General features: G+C 33.1%; 1 protein-coding gene across 4 annotated transcripts in view; it reads left to right on the plus strand.

The window, feature by feature from the left end:
• The window catches only part of LOC124369597, a 44259-nt gene extending 29004 nt beyond the window's left edge, over nucleotides 1-15255 (plus strand). Inside the window, exons 4-5 of one of the 4 annotated variants that reach the window (XR_006923074.1) lie at nucleotides 2395-2503; nucleotides 14979-15255. Coding sequence is in view for 2 of the 4 variants with exons in the window: in XM_046827642.1 (XP_046683598.1) it covers nucleotides 14979-15185 (207 nt within the window). In the remaining 2 variants the exon portion in view is untranslated. Of the gene's footprint in view, nucleotides 1-1878; nucleotides 2370-2394; nucleotides 2504-14978 lie in introns of those variants that run through there. The other 3 variants (XR_006923075.1, XM_046827642.1, XM_046827643.1) reach the window with 3 other exon arrangements.
• The last annotated feature ends 661 nt before the right edge of the window (nucleotides 15256-15916 follow it).

The following is a 15916-nucleotide window of genomic DNA, read 5'->3' on the forward strand; positions in this document are numbered from 1 at the left end:
CAAATCCTGTCAAGCGATTACTAAATGACAGCCTTCATGGCTGTTGGATTGGTCGTGGAAGTGATTTTTATAGATTGGCCACCCCAATCCCCAGATGACTTGTGTGAACTGTGTGATTTCTTTCTATAAGGTTACTCAAAGGAACAAGTTTATACTCTTAGCTTCAATAATGATGAGGAATTAAAACAATTAATTGAAGAGGAACTTCTCCAAATACCGCAGAATTTCTTTGTAAGAGCTTACGATTCATTTGTTAAGCGCTGTTATCAGTATGTTACGTGGATGGATTATAGTTCGAATAATTGTGGACTGTAATTGTTAATTTCTTGTTCTGATTTTCTGATTGAAATGCCTTATTTCTTTAGAATATGACAATAAATAATTTTACAAAACCAAAAATACTGTTTTTTTGACTGTTTTAAAGTATAGTTTTTCAAAATGCCACCATTTTGTTTCAACAATTGCTAGATAACTGAAATTTTCACAGAATATTTTTAAAACCTATTTAACGAATTGTGTTGAGTTTGAAAGTGTTCAGTACATAGATGGACAAGTAATATAAAATCAAATGTTTAAACCTCTTCGTGGGACACCCTGTATCTGTAAAAAATGTAAAAAACTGAAATGTAAAAAATACATATTTTTAAGTTTGAAAAATGTTATAGTAATCCATTATATTACGTCATAACTGCTTTTATTATGTTGTATAGAAAATTCCATGTGAAGCTATTATTATTATAATTATAGCGTTTAGGTGTCGCATCTATCGCAAATGGCAATATAATATTTTCCACAGTAATAATGAATTACACTATTATAATATTATAAATTGGCATGGTACTTTCAAGCGTACGAAAAAAACACTCTTCATAAACTTAAAGTCCAATCATTCTGAAATGGATCAGATGATTGGAATATATGCAGTTACAATAATTTAAGGATGTACAGTAGCTACGACATCCCATTATTAATTCATCAGGAATTGAGTGGTAAGTCGCGGACAAGTTGTTTGTACAAATTTAGTTTAAATGTAATATACTGTTTTGTTTAACTATTTTTAACTATCATGTCAGCTAATTCGCTGTAACTGTGACATTTCGTTTTTGGCTGTTCAAAGAAAATAAAAACAGTCTTATAATGAGTCTTTATAAAAATCATTTGTCAGCCTGCCAACTCAGAATTTTGGTGTATCAGCGCAAATCTCTCTTTTATTAATGATTACATAACCAATTAAAAATTAAAAAACCTGGTTAAAGCTATACATTGTTATGGATAATGCACCATACCATTCAAAACAAATACATAAAGCACCTACAAGCAAAAGCTATAAGGCTGAAATTACACAATGGCTTACAAAAAAGGAGTTCACTTTAGTTTAGATATGAAAAAGTCAAACTTCTAGCGACAATCAAGCTTCATGTGAAAGAACTAATATGGGCTCAAATTAAAGAAATGTCACAAAAATAAGAAGCCGTTCAGTATTACTGCTATCACAAAATTTTTGAAAGAAACTTTGGAAAAGACTACACACGATTGTTGGATAAAAGTTGTAGAGAACACCTAAATAATTATTGATAAACGTTTGGACTATCGAATGATTGCTGGGGGAGGCTGTAGAGATACTAATAATTTGACTTGGAGACAGAAGTTCATCGGAAGACTGTGTCAGTGAATACGAGGTAGACAGTGAAACATATATGGATTCCTAAAATTCTTAGTATTCCAAGAATCATAGTTTAATTTTCGTGCTAAGATGTATATTAAATAACTAACCATGTATAATTTATGACTTGATAATGAGCGTTATAAAAAGTTATATATATTTTTTCTTATTGAAATTATAGTAATCTGAAATTTTTACTGCCTTCATTCTTCCAGCGAGCGTGTTGATGCAACCCCCACAGCACGTGTCAATAACCAATTCAAAGAGCTCTCCCTAACCACATCACTCACAGGACGGACGGTCGCCCACTGGCCACTGACAGAGATGGCAGCCTACCCCTTCAGCGAGCCCCACCACTTGCTTTTAGGTGGTGTGAGATCAAGTGCTATAAAATTCTGGCATGATTCTGTAGGTGCCGTGTGACTCTTAGGCATTTCTTTAGGTGCTGTGGGACTAGGTACTATGACATTAGGTGCTATGGAAATCAACCTTATTAGACGGTTGAATTTTAGGTGCTGTGACACGAATACATCTTTAGGGGCTGTGAACCCCACGATTGATATATATATATATATATAAGTTTATAAAAACCCGTAGTTTGAGAGTTTATTTTACAAATTTGAAAAACAAATTATATAAATAGTATATATAGTTTAAAAGTTTATGATCGTACTATAGAAAATATTTAAGGAAGGTGAATTGTCTATACTCATCATTCATTTTTGTTTCAGTTTAGGGTCAGTGACGACAACATTAGTATCGATTGTTGATTATATATATACATATACAAGTGCAAGTAAATTACTCTTTATCCTAGAAGCCAAGGCCATGTTGAATAAGGTACAACATAACAATAGAGAATATAGATTGGAATTAAATGGTTGCACCTTTACTAATCCTAACTATATTAACATTTTGTATGATTATTATAAACTTAGCCAGTAACACTATCTCTAATGTACAAAGTTCTCCTGAACCTAAACTGATTAACAGAAAGTTTGACTGCTGACCTATTTGTTGTGGGGAGGTTTTTAAAATTATAGACTAGCTAAAAAATAAGAACTCTTGCAGTTGTGATGAGATATCACTTAAAGTTATTAAATGCATTAAATATGAGGTTGCTGGAGTTTTAGTACATTCAATTAATGAATAATTTTTGTTTGGAATATTTCCTGACGATTTAAAAATATCTAGTCATTCCGATTCTTAAGTGTATTATTTTAGATTCAGAAAATGTTTCAAACTGTAGGCCAATCTAATTACTCCCAATTTTGTCAAAGATTTTTGAACAAGCTATGTACAACAGATTTATTTCTTATTTTGAATAAAATGAAATTATTTTTAGTGGTCAGAGTGGATCTTTGCAAGGGTTTTCTCTACAATCACATTAATGACTCAGCCCTCTGTAATAATAGTTTATTTTGTTATTGTTGTACAGTTACTTTTTTGAAGGGATAAATTTAGTTGTGTAATTTAAAGCACAGAGTTATTAAACAGAGATTATTTTTTGAGTAAAATAACATTTTTTTCCTAATACGAGTTGCGTGTCGCTGCTAGCCGATTTTTTTTGTTTTAGTTAAGTGATGGAGATCCCAATACTGGTTTTACCTATGGGGTTCCTATTTTGTCTTGTCTTAAATACAGTTTTTTTTTAAGTTATATTATCTTTTATTGAGACTGTTTTTGCATCTTAAAATGAACATGTAGTTACTTAATGTAAGAACATTTATTTTGATTTATACTATGTAAATGTATGTATGTATTTTATTATGCATGAAGATGTATATGCAAAATGTATATTCTGTGTTTTTGACAAAATAAAGAATTATTATTATTATTATAGTTTATTGTCAATAGTTGACTCTATAGATAAACATGAAAATATGATTGGTATATCAATGTATATATACCTTATCATATCTGTGATTGGTATACCATTGATATAACATACCTTCAACAGAGTATGCCATGTAACTCTGACCAATAAATTAAAGAATATAGGAATTAAAGGCTCAGAGTTACTGTTGTTTAAATCCTACTTAACAAATAGGCAACATTACATGGAAGTTCCCTATGTCAAATTAGGTTGGCTCTTAACCACTCAATTGAAATTAAAACCTGGTTGCTTTGGGGTTTTTCAAAGATGCATCCTCGGCCCTTTGTTGTATGTTTGCTATATAAATGCAATTCCAAATGTTATAGATGAGGTGCCAAAAGAAAATATATGGCTGTATGGAGATAACAACTTTAAAATATCTGGACAATCATTGGAGGAAATTTAAGTAAAAGCAAGTTGATCTTTTGATTAATCTTTGATCTCTCGAAAATTAAACAATTCTTATATATGAATAACTTACAGCTAAATCTGGAAAAAACAAATTTTATTTCTTTTTCGACTAAACAAAGTAAACAAAAATTAGAACCTTATATTGTTACGATCCAGTCCCCACGGTGGCTGTGTGATTTTGCTACGTTCGTCGTCCTCCGTTTGTTGTGCCAATTTGCTCACGATCAGTTTTCTAACTGTGCTGCCCCTCGTTGGTTGTGCGACTTGCTTACGATCAGTTTTTTAAACCGCTTTTTAACATGTGTTGTAATCCCCTGTTGGCTGACTTATATTGTTCCAAGTCGGTATTTAAATAACGATCAAACTTCAATGTCTGTGGTGTTGTTGGAAGTGTAGTTTTTATTAGTGAAAGTAGGCTACACGTTATCACTAGCACTGGGTCTATATTTATCTCAGGTTTTTTAAGTAGGTTGAATTATGGTTCAAACTTAATATTACTCTATTGAAAGTTCTGATCAATATGATTGTTTATATCATAATAAAGTTCACAAAATATTCACTGTTCTTATCAATCACTTTGAATCTAAAAAGTTTTGAAAGTAATATTCTTTAAGCTAAAGCTTAATTTCTTACTTACCACATTTCTTTGTAGATGGGATAGTCAATGAAAGCAAAGCAAATGACTTTGACGTCAATTTATCTTATGTTATACTGTCTAATTCTACTCACTTTGCTTTGATAATTTGTTCACTAACACAACATCCCATCCCTGATTACAACTTTAATTCACTATTGTACAGTTTCATATTTCGTAACTACTGTACCAGGAGGATCTAAACGAATACACGTCGTCGCTGCTTCAAGTCCAGAGAGAGAAGAAGGAATCTCCGTCTAAAACCACGCATACCGGCTCAAACAATACTTATCCCCTCTCCCGTTCAAATCAGCGTCTTCACGATTGAATATAATTTGATTCTTTTCTTATAATTGTCGAAATTTATCACGTTCACTATAATTGATCAATTTAAGTCTTTCTATTTTCTTTTATTATTTTTCTATAGCTTTTTTATTTAAATTTTTTGCAACATGTGCTTTCTGATGTCATCAATACGCAAGTCATTTTATCCCACAATTGGCTTTTCTGCGTAATTTTATTTAGTACTTTTGTAAAACACGAATTTTGGTTATGTTTAACTCATTTTAATTAATTAAATTTGTTCCCGTATAAAGTTTAATATATTTCTCCGTTATTAATTAAATAAATCTCAATTCTGATAACATGTGATTTACTGATGTCACAGTCTGCTAATTCCCCGCGAATATTTAAATGTCGTAATTTGACCTGTCACAATATATCCATAAACAATAACACTCTTAAGAAATTGAATGATGTAAAACTTTTAGGCTTAATAATTGACAAACATTCATCATGGGATAAACATGTAGAAAATTTATATTTGAAACTGAATTCCGGTTTATATGCTCTTAAGATTTCATATTTATATAATATTGCAACACTCAAGACAATATACTTTGCATATATACACTCACAAGTAGATTTCATTTACTTACTGGGAGGTTTATATCTCTTCCTTACTTACTAGGAGATATATTTAAACAGCTAAATTTATTGATCGTTCCATCACTTTATATATATGAGGTCTTAATGTATACTCATAAAAACTTACCTAATAATATCACCACAAAAGCTCATGATTACAATACAAGACAGAGAGACAGACTTACATACCCAATCCACAGAACTAAATTATTTTAAATGTCTCCTTATTACAAAGGACTAAAATGTTACAATATTATTCCAATACCTCTATTCTCTTTATGTCCAGAAAAGTTCTCTATAAAATTAAAAATATCTTAATAGAGAAAGAATGTTATTCAGAAAATAATTTTCTAAATGATGCAACCTGCATTGCATAATTACCCTATAACCATTTCAAAACTTTTTAACGTGTATATATTAATTCCAGTGTATTTATTTTATCACTCATTATTTTTAAATGTGTTTTATGTTTTGTAAATGATTTTATTTTAGGATAAGAATAGCTAACATTTAGCTTTATTTAATTTTAATATGAATAAAATTATAACCAGTACCTGTACCATTAGAATTTAATGTTTCATATATATACATAAGTAGGCAATAATAAAGCGGTTCTAGGCCACTTGAGAGCCGAATGGACAAATTGAAAATGAAACAAAAATGAATGAAATTACCATGTAAAACTATAAAAAATCTCTACAAAATCAAATATTTGAACACTTTTTTGGAAAATCAAAAATTCATGAATAAATTGAAAAACAAAACAAAATGAAACAATTCCAGAGACAAAATGTTTATGTATAAAGTTTGCTTTCAATATTCTTAAGCTGTTTTATGAAAAATCTTTATTCTACAATATTAACCATATTACAATCTTTTTCTTTAATTTTTTTCGATCCAATTGAAAGATTTTAAGTATTTTAACAAAATGTATGATTGTGTCTTTGGTGTAGTGTTGTTGTAATTAGGAGCATTATTGGGGTCTTTGGTGACCTCTCTGACACGCTAAACATCTCTCTTCAAATGTCTACCACATTAAAATAAACACTTATATTACAAAGAAAATACTTTTTTACTGATTTGGTAGTAGTCATCCATGTAAATATACACAAATATACTCAAATATCTTTTGAGTTATTGTGAATAATTATGGTAACCAAAAATATAGAAAAAGCATGGATTTTTGTTTAAAATTTAAACTTTCTCCACTTTAACTCATCATTACTCCAACAATAATGACATTAAAAGTAAATTCTTATACAGCATTTGTTGATTGTCTCTTTAAGAACGACATACTAAAAATTAAGAGTTTTAAGTTAATAATTAATGGCATAATTAATGTTTTTTCAAACACTTGCGAAATCGGTTATTAGTTGTTATTTTGAGATTTTTAAAATACTGTATTATACTGTATTCAATTCAATTCAAACTTTTTATTCACATACAGAAAACAATAATATATACAGAATAATTTCAAATGAATAATTCCCCATTATATAGGTCTGTGTAAGGGGAAGAGTCCATAAATCAGTCTTTTCTTGATTTAAATTTATCTAGTATAGTTTTAGTTTAAGATTGTACAAAATACATTATTATAAAAATCATACACATACACACCCATCCATCTCTATACAGTTTAGGCACTGCTTAACCACCATATTTACTATTAGATGGATGAAAACAATCCAACAGCACCACTTCCCACAGTAATAATTTATTGTTATGTACACAATATTTCCAAATAATTTGCTGTTAAATGGATTCTACATAATTTATTGGTAATGCAAACGAACCAGTGCCTCTGCAGCAGCATCACCCAGGTTGAGCAACCGCCAACCCACCCTACGCTTGTATTCGACTACACTTCCGCCCTCTGCCTCCAATATGTGCTCTGGTAGATTTTTAAAAAACACATAAGCTATGTAAAACGAGTTAAATTTTTCTATGAACGTACTATTCATGAATGCTGATAAGGATTCATGGCAATTTTATTTTACACTATCCCACAAATAGAAAATATTTAAAGTATTTTTGGTGATTACAACGGGTGACCAGTGGCTGTTTCTTGGGCCGGAAGTACAGTCTGTGTTCTAATAGTAAATTCTAAATTTAAATATTCAATTAAGTTACAGTACACCTCGATCTGTCTTGTATAAAAATTTGGTTTCAATCGGATCGGAAGCTTCCGAATTATGAATTTTCAATGTTGCAGATTGGTTGAACAGTGCCAAAACCAGTATATTTTTATTGTTATTAATATAAAACTGGAAGTTTTATATAGGGAACAGTTATATGTGTAGAAACGCAGAAATAAACTAACTAAATTTTAATATAACTCCCATTATTGTAGTCTATCAGGTAATTTGTGGTCAACTTTTAAACATGAATATCTATATTTTTTTATTCAAGAGTAGATATGATCTGCCTGCTTCAATTGCAGCTTCAACCATCCTTTATGCAGACGACACTACATTTTTAAATATTAGCAAAGATTTAAGTGAACTTAGTTTAATTTCAAAAAATTCTATTACAGATGCTTCAAATTGGTTCACAAGCAATGGTTTCTTATTGAATGAATCAAAAACGCACAATATTATTTTCAGTACGAGGACAGTTGACAGTCGTAACTTAAACATTAGTCTTTCAGACAATGTAAAATTCCTAGGAGTATACATTGATAGAAACATGAACTGGGACTCTCATATTACGTATATTTCTTCTAAATTGTCAAGAGTAGTTTACCTCCTTAGGCGACTAACCTTTTCTGTTAGCACCGACTATGTCAAAACCGCCTACTTTGCATTTTTTCAATCAATACTTAGATATGGGCTGGTTGCATGGGGCAATGGTAGTAAGATCAATGACATACTGATCCTCCAAAAAAAGGCCATAAGAATTATATCCAAATCATCTAGCTTAGAACACTGTAAACCGCTATTTAGATTACTAAACATTCAAACTGTCATAAACCTGTATCTATTTGATTTAATTCAATATATTTTCCAAAATCCAAATTTAATAAAGCCCATTGGTGATACCCATTCGCACAATACAAGATGCAAGAATTTATCAAAAATAAAATTCAATAGATTAAGTAAAACTTTAAAGAGTCATCAGGTACTTTCCCTGAAGGTATATAACCATCTGTCACATTTAATCCCAAAGTTTGACAAAACACTTTTCTTAAAGAAATATTATTTATGGCTTTTGGAGAACCCATTCTACTCTGTAGAGGAATTTTTCTCCAACAAGTCTGTTTTGTTTTAATAGGATTATGTTATGTTTTCAATACAGATCCATCGATGTAACTAAAGTGGTACCATTGTTATTTACTGTATAGTTCTTTGCATTGCCAAATAATGTAAATTATTATTAAATTACATTAAGTGCATTAATGCTGATACTGTTGATGTAACTGTGTTGAAACTTTTAACTATCTATGTTGGACTTGGCTACCAGAATGTGCTGTATTTATGACTTTGTCAATGATCATGAGATTTATACGACAATAAAGTGATTTTGATTTGATTTGATTTTTTGACATCAAGATTTACCTTTGGTCTTGATTTATGATTTAAACGTAACTATTTTGTACAATATTTTGTTAATGTTATAACTGAATTTCGTTTTATCTAAATATACTTTATATAAATGGTATTTGTTTCAGAATGTGTTAATTATCCCTGTATAAATTACCTGGTGATTGGTGGTAGTGTGGTTTTAATGTAAACTATACACTCTTAACCTGAGCTTTGCCCTCCTTTTATTAGTTTAGAAGTACTAAAGAATAACAATTCTAGAATCTAATATTTCGAAATTTTCTCGGGGAGCCCGAACCTCCCCTGACATTGGGGCTTTCCATGCTTCTGACTTCCTAGTATTCTGGGCACCCCCCAGAGAAAATTTCTGGGTGCGCCACTGATCCCAATACTGTTTTCTGATATTTCTTCATCCATCTAGCAATTGCACCATGTGTGCACCATCACTTGTTTATTCATCTTGAAATAACAATATTCTTAAACTCAGGTCTAGTGCTTCATACCTGAGTTTGGTTTTGTCTTAATACTTACGTTTAATTTTTACGAAATTTCCAAGAGTACTTAAAATCAAGATCCATAATTTAACTGTAATATAACCCAATACACAATATACTGTATAAATAATAATGGTTAAAAAAGTGTGTTCATGAATGAAATTGATCTATGGGGAATAGCCATTTAAGCAAGAGATATCTTTGTAATAATAGAATGTGAAATTATATAATCTAGAGGTTTATAATTCTATGCCTCTACAATAGAGCCAAAGTTATGGTCAACAATGTAGGTAAATCAACAGAATATTTCATAATGTGGACATCTGAAGTGAAACCTATATAACATGTTTTTTTTATACAAAAAGTTTTTAAGTTAGTATGTAAATCTTAGAGAAAACCTCCCCTTCTCATAATAGTCTACTTTAATTTCATTAAATGCATAAGATCAGAATCAGAATTAATTTTATTGTCATTTTCCTTACAGAATGGACAAAGTTAGACATAAAACAAAAAAATTAAACTACAACACATTACAATGAAGTGTAAAGTACAATTTACACTTACTAATCATTGTAATCTACCTCTGAGTTCAGAAATTTATTCACTGAGTAAAAGGTTAGAGAGGTGAGCCATGTGGAAATGGTTGTTCTAAAAGTTTGCAAATCTAACACTCTTCATGTTTCAGGGAGTTTGTTAAAGAGCTTGATTTAAATATTTATGACTCTTAATTCATTTAGTCAATCTAGTTGTAGGCAGAACTAAGTCATTGGCATGTCTTGTGTAATAATTGTTATGTCGTTAACACTTGTAAAATCATCTAAATTCTCTCATACGTAGATTAAATTTTGAAAAATAAAAATGCATGGAAGTCATAATATTATTATTAATAAAATATGATTTACGAGTACAACTATCCCTGCGACTCAAATAATACAGAATTCTTATAGCCCTCTTCTGCCATAAGAACACTTTTTCTGCACCTAAACTGTTACCCCATAATATATTTGCAATACAACAAATGAGAATGAAAAAAGCTAAAGTATGCAATTTTAATTAAGTTAATACTAACACAACTCTTAAGTTTGTGTGATAAAAACAAACTCTTGACAACTTTGAAATTAAATTATTTGTATGTTTATAACAAGTAAGCAGTATACAAGTCTAACCTTAGTTAATATAGTTAACTCTATAGCATACACGAATTACTTAGTATTAAGCTACGTACTACTCGATTCAATTAATTCTCTTATTTATAAAAGGTTTTTCTTGAATGAAACATATTCTTAATGTTCTCAAACCAAATAAAATTTAGTTAAACTGTTGAGCTTCGCGAGTTGTGTGTCTACGAGATAGCACCAAACCTACACCAATTGTTTTATCTGTGAAACAGGTGAATCTTAGATAAGAGTACAAACACAGTTCACACCAAGAGTCACTGGCATTGGGGGGAGGGGAAATAAGTAATTATACAGAAATCCACATCTGTCAGTGCAAAAGAGGAACTCTACAAAATCTTGGATTCACATTTTGGATTGACGGCAAGGGACTGCGCCGCTAGCAGGGACACCACCATTCACTTGATGTCAGGTGATGTGCTTGAGGGGTGGTTTAAATTGTCTTGGCCAATAGGGAGAAATCACTCGATTTTACGTCATGGTCTATACAGTGCAGTTCATTGATTATTAGATGTAAAGAATAAAAATATAAACAAAATTAATCTGTGAGCAATGAAATGATATTTTATACTTCAGAAACAGAGTTGTAAATATTATACACTGCCTCCCTTGAACTCACGTAAGAGTTCAACAAAACAAATCCAAACACACTTAAGAACCACTTACAAACACTTAGAGAAAGTTTATAAACAGAGTAGAGCTTAGTTGAAGGGAAATGCAAACACTTTAACCGCAGGTCTGGCAAGGGTTCCTCCTGGAGTAGCCACAGTCACTACCAGGGACCTTAATGACTCGGACTATAGGCCAGAGAGAGGGGGTGTCCTGCTGCACCAGTACAAGGTCGCCTTCCTTCAAATTTTGGGGTTGAAGAGCACTGCTTCACACGTTGTTGAAGGATGTGTATTTACTCCTTGTACCAATGTTTCGAGAATCGCTGGTTGAGAGTCTGAATGAGCTTCCAGTGCTTCAGCATGTAGGAGGGAAGTTCATTCAGGTTTGGGTACGCCAACCAGGGGGCACCCATGAGGAAGTGGCCAGGCCATTTGAATCGCTCAAGAGAGGAGTAAGAGGTCGAGAATTTAGGTTCACCTCTGTTTGACAAGAGTCATGAACTGAAGGAGGGTCAAAAAGTGTCCCCCTTTAACACGTTTGAGGTGATGCTTGGCACTTTCCCAAATGCTGTCTTAATGAGGGGTGGAATGAAAGTTCAAATGGAACTTGAGATTATTTCTAGCTGCAAAGTTTTCAGCTTCAGATTGGCCAGAGAAGAGAAGAAGATTCTGGACCGTTATTGAGAGAGGACCATCATACCGGAAGTCAAGAAGGCTATGTTATGGATTACACAGACTTTGGACAGATCACCCATGAAAGGAACTAATTTCTTGATTTTTGCTTAGAGTAAGTTAAGCACTTGAAAATGCGGGATCACATGACTGTGTACATAGAGAATCCACACATACTGAGAGAGTAGGGAATTAGTGAGTTGTGGAACCCAATGGAGGTGTTATTCATGAAAGTGGCCATAAAGGAGGTTTACCACAAAGTGTTTCTTTGGGAGAATGTAGAGGTGACAACTGTTAAAAGGAATTCCCGAATGCTGGAGCTTATCTCCTATTCGGAAGAGGTCAAACTGGTAAACGAAAGGAGAAAGACGTTGAAGGTCCATTGAACAGAGCTTGTGCTTTAGGACTAGCTTCCGGTTTTCATAAAAGGTTGAGTTTTGAAGAAGTTTGAAGATACGAAGCTGCGCCGATTTCAGCTCCTGAGGGGACAATGAGCCAGAGAGGTGCTCTTTGTCACAAGAGATATTCACAAAGTGCAGCACATACGCCATAATGTGCTGTAATTTGGTCCAAGAAGAAAACTTGTTAAAAGGTCCCATTCAGGGGAAGGAGTAGAATGCACGACAGGAGTCTGCTTGAGTTCGTCAGAGGATGAAGTGTGGAAGTGGAAGTAAATTTAAAGTAAGGCCACTCAGTTAATGCAACAGAAAACCACTTAGGTCTGCTCCATCAGCGGGAATGGTCCACCAGATGAGAGACAATGCCACGAAATGCATAGTCAGCAGAGTTCTGTGCACTAGCTGGCTATGTAATGCCAACAATGTGCTGGGATGAGTTCCTGTGTTTGTGATACCTGGTTTGATAGATAAGTCTTGAGGCGGTAGGGGAAGGTTTGTAACCAAGAAAGGGTTACAGTAGTCACACTACAGAGACAGCAATGGTAAAATGTTTACTTAATTGTTCAGCGCAGTAGCTAATCAGCTGGGTTAAGAGATAAGCACACATAAGAGATAAGCAGAGATAAGTTTTCTTTTTTTCTTAATTCAGAGGGAAAGAGACGAATTGTCTCTGCACTTAGTCCTAAAAGGTCCTCTGTGGCCTCAGAATCTGAGACTTTTACAGAAGCTGATCATATTTGAGGGCTCCTGTTCTCTGATATCCTTGGGGCTGAGGAGATATGCTCCCAGGAATCTTTTGCAAATGTTTGATATGGCAGGACAATTTAGCCAAATGTGCTCCTCTGATTCCTCCTCTTCTCCGCAGAGTCTGCACTCATCAGTCTGGCTAAGGCCCACCCTCATAAGATGTTTCTTTACGGGAGCATGTCCTGTCAACATCCTTAATGTTATTCTTATATCCTCCTTAGTCTGATCTAGGAGAAATGCCCACCCTTTAACATAAGGAGAGATAAACATTTTAGATTGTCTTATCCTGAGGCCCTACTCTAATTAAAGTTTCTTATCCTCTTTTCCCAACTTTTTACAAGAGCTTTGCTGTTGGAGAAAGCTATCCCGCAACTTGGCTCTTGCTCCACCATAATGGACTCCGCTCCCTTTTTGGTGTGGATGTCTGCTTTTTCATTTCCATGAATGCCATCATGGCCCAGCACCCAACAGAGTGGTACTCTGTTATTCTTAGCCAGCTCTGCCAGAGCATTCTTGCATTCTCAGACTGCTTTCGAATTAAATGAACAGGTATCATGTGCCTTTAGTGCAGTCTGGCTGTCAGATAGTATCAAGGATTTTGCTTCTTTTGGCCTCATTTGTATGAGTTAGCACACACAGTTCCAGTTTTGGGAGTGTAACACCCTTAGAGTGGCAACACAAGTTTTTAATATAGTTTGGCTTACACGCATTTCACCTTTATTGTTTGTGCACTTCAGGTATACTACGGCAGAGTAACCATTACGGACACGTCACAAAACCCTTGTAGTTCATAGTTTATAGAGTCACTCAACAGCGTATATGGCGGTGGTTAGAATTGTCAATCACAATACTTAAGTTCTGAAACAAAAGATTTTCATTTTCGGGCCAGGTCAGTAGGAATGGCTTTGTTCTAATCACTACCAGAGAACCAAGAGCATTTGCATAAAATATTTAGCGGTCATTATGCAGGGATAGAGAATAGCAGGGTAATAAGGCTATAGTAACTTTATCTCTCATATGCTCCTCTGCGGCTTGGTTATTAAGTCCTGTCAAATGCAAATCAAGAAATAATTAAACTTAGAAAACCACTCTGTTAATCTTGAAATTCTGGTAATAGAAAAAGAAGAGAAAATCATCCTGTTAGAAAATCAATTTTATCAGTTAAACGCAAAATTTAGTGAACCAACAAACCTACATATAAACATATCAAATTCAACTCCAATTACAAAAAATAATCGTATAGAAGACAAAAGGCGGATTTCTACTACAAACCATTTAGATTCGTTATCTCTTGTTGTTAAAGGGAAAAAATCATGCAGAGACCAGAAATGTAACAAATAACATAGACTCTTTTATTTCTCAAAATCCTTATGAGATTCTTGCAACAAGTGAGGAGAAATAGGAAGATGTAGGTGAATGAAATAGAAACAGTTTGAGTAACTAAAATAAAATGTTAATTTGTGCAGACAGCCATGGTTGGGACTTAAGCGGGCATATAAATAGAGGGAAAAAATCCTGTGAAGTTGTTGGTTTTGTTAAGCCAGGAGGACGTGCAAAACAAGTTTTAAATAGTGACAGCGTAGCTCGAGAGAATCTGAATAAAAATGATTTTTTAGTGATTATGTGTGGCTTGAATTATGTGGCTAAAAACAAAGCTATCAAAGCTCTTGATGAAATAGAAGTAACTCTGAATAGTATTACACAACCAAATATTGTTTTGATAGATTTGCCTAAAAGAAGGGACTTAGAAGGATGGTCTTGTGTGAATACCAAAATACTAAAGACCAACGCACATCTAAAAATCTGTGTAACAGGTTTCCTAATGTTTTAGCAGGCCAGCAAAGCTGAAAGGCGATTCCATACACGTCATGGGCAACACTTCAATGATGCAGGAAAGGAATGGCTTGTCAAACTAATTGTGGAAGCAACGGCAGGAAGAAAGATGCAGTCACAACAACCACATCTGACGGATGAGCAGCCTCCACCACCAGACACTGAGACTCCATCGGGAAACTCCAACTCAATGTTTCTAGGCTGAAACCCCTAGGGGAACTTTCTCTATACCTCTTACTGTTCTGCATTTAAATATACACTTGATTAGAACAAAAGTTAGTTTTATTTGTAATTACTATAAATTGTTATGATTTAACACTTAATGAACATTGGCTGTGTGAACAAAAAATCTAATTTTATGTTCCTTGTGGTTTTAGTTTAGCTGCTGTTTATTGAAGGAAAAATCTACGTACCAAAGGAAGTGGCAGCGTAATATATGTTAAGGAGGGTATTGAATTTGAAAGTATAAGTTTAGATAAATTTTATGCTGATCTTACATTTGAGGTTACAGCAGTAACTCTCCTAAAGATTAAAACAGATTGTCACTCTTTATAGAACACCCGATTCTGATACAAATGAATTTTTAATACTATTAGAATCTTTCCTCAGTTTTCTCAATAAAAAGTATAATAGTTTTGAATATACAATATCTGCATATTTTAATATAAATATGAGTGTAAATTCAATACAAACTGAGTCCATTTTAAATTTATAGAGATCCTACAATATTTACTGGCTGAATGAAGAACCCACTAGAGGGGATGCATGTCTAGACAATATAATAACTACTATATCTAGAGATCAAATCGAGTGTCAAATTGTTGAACCTCACTTGTCAGACCATGCTGGAGTTTTTGCTAAGTTCAATGGATTATCTCTCTCAGATAACCGTCCAAAGTACAAAACTAGAACTATAAGAGATCTGACACCAGGAGC

The sequence above is a fragment of the Homalodisca vitripennis genome, chromosome X, assembly GCF_021130785.1.
Source record: "Homalodisca vitripennis isolate AUS2020 chromosome X, UT_GWSS_2.1, whole genome shotgun sequence".
NCBI classification, from domain to species: domain Eukaryota; kingdom Metazoa; phylum Arthropoda; class Insecta; order Hemiptera; family Cicadellidae; genus Homalodisca; species Homalodisca vitripennis.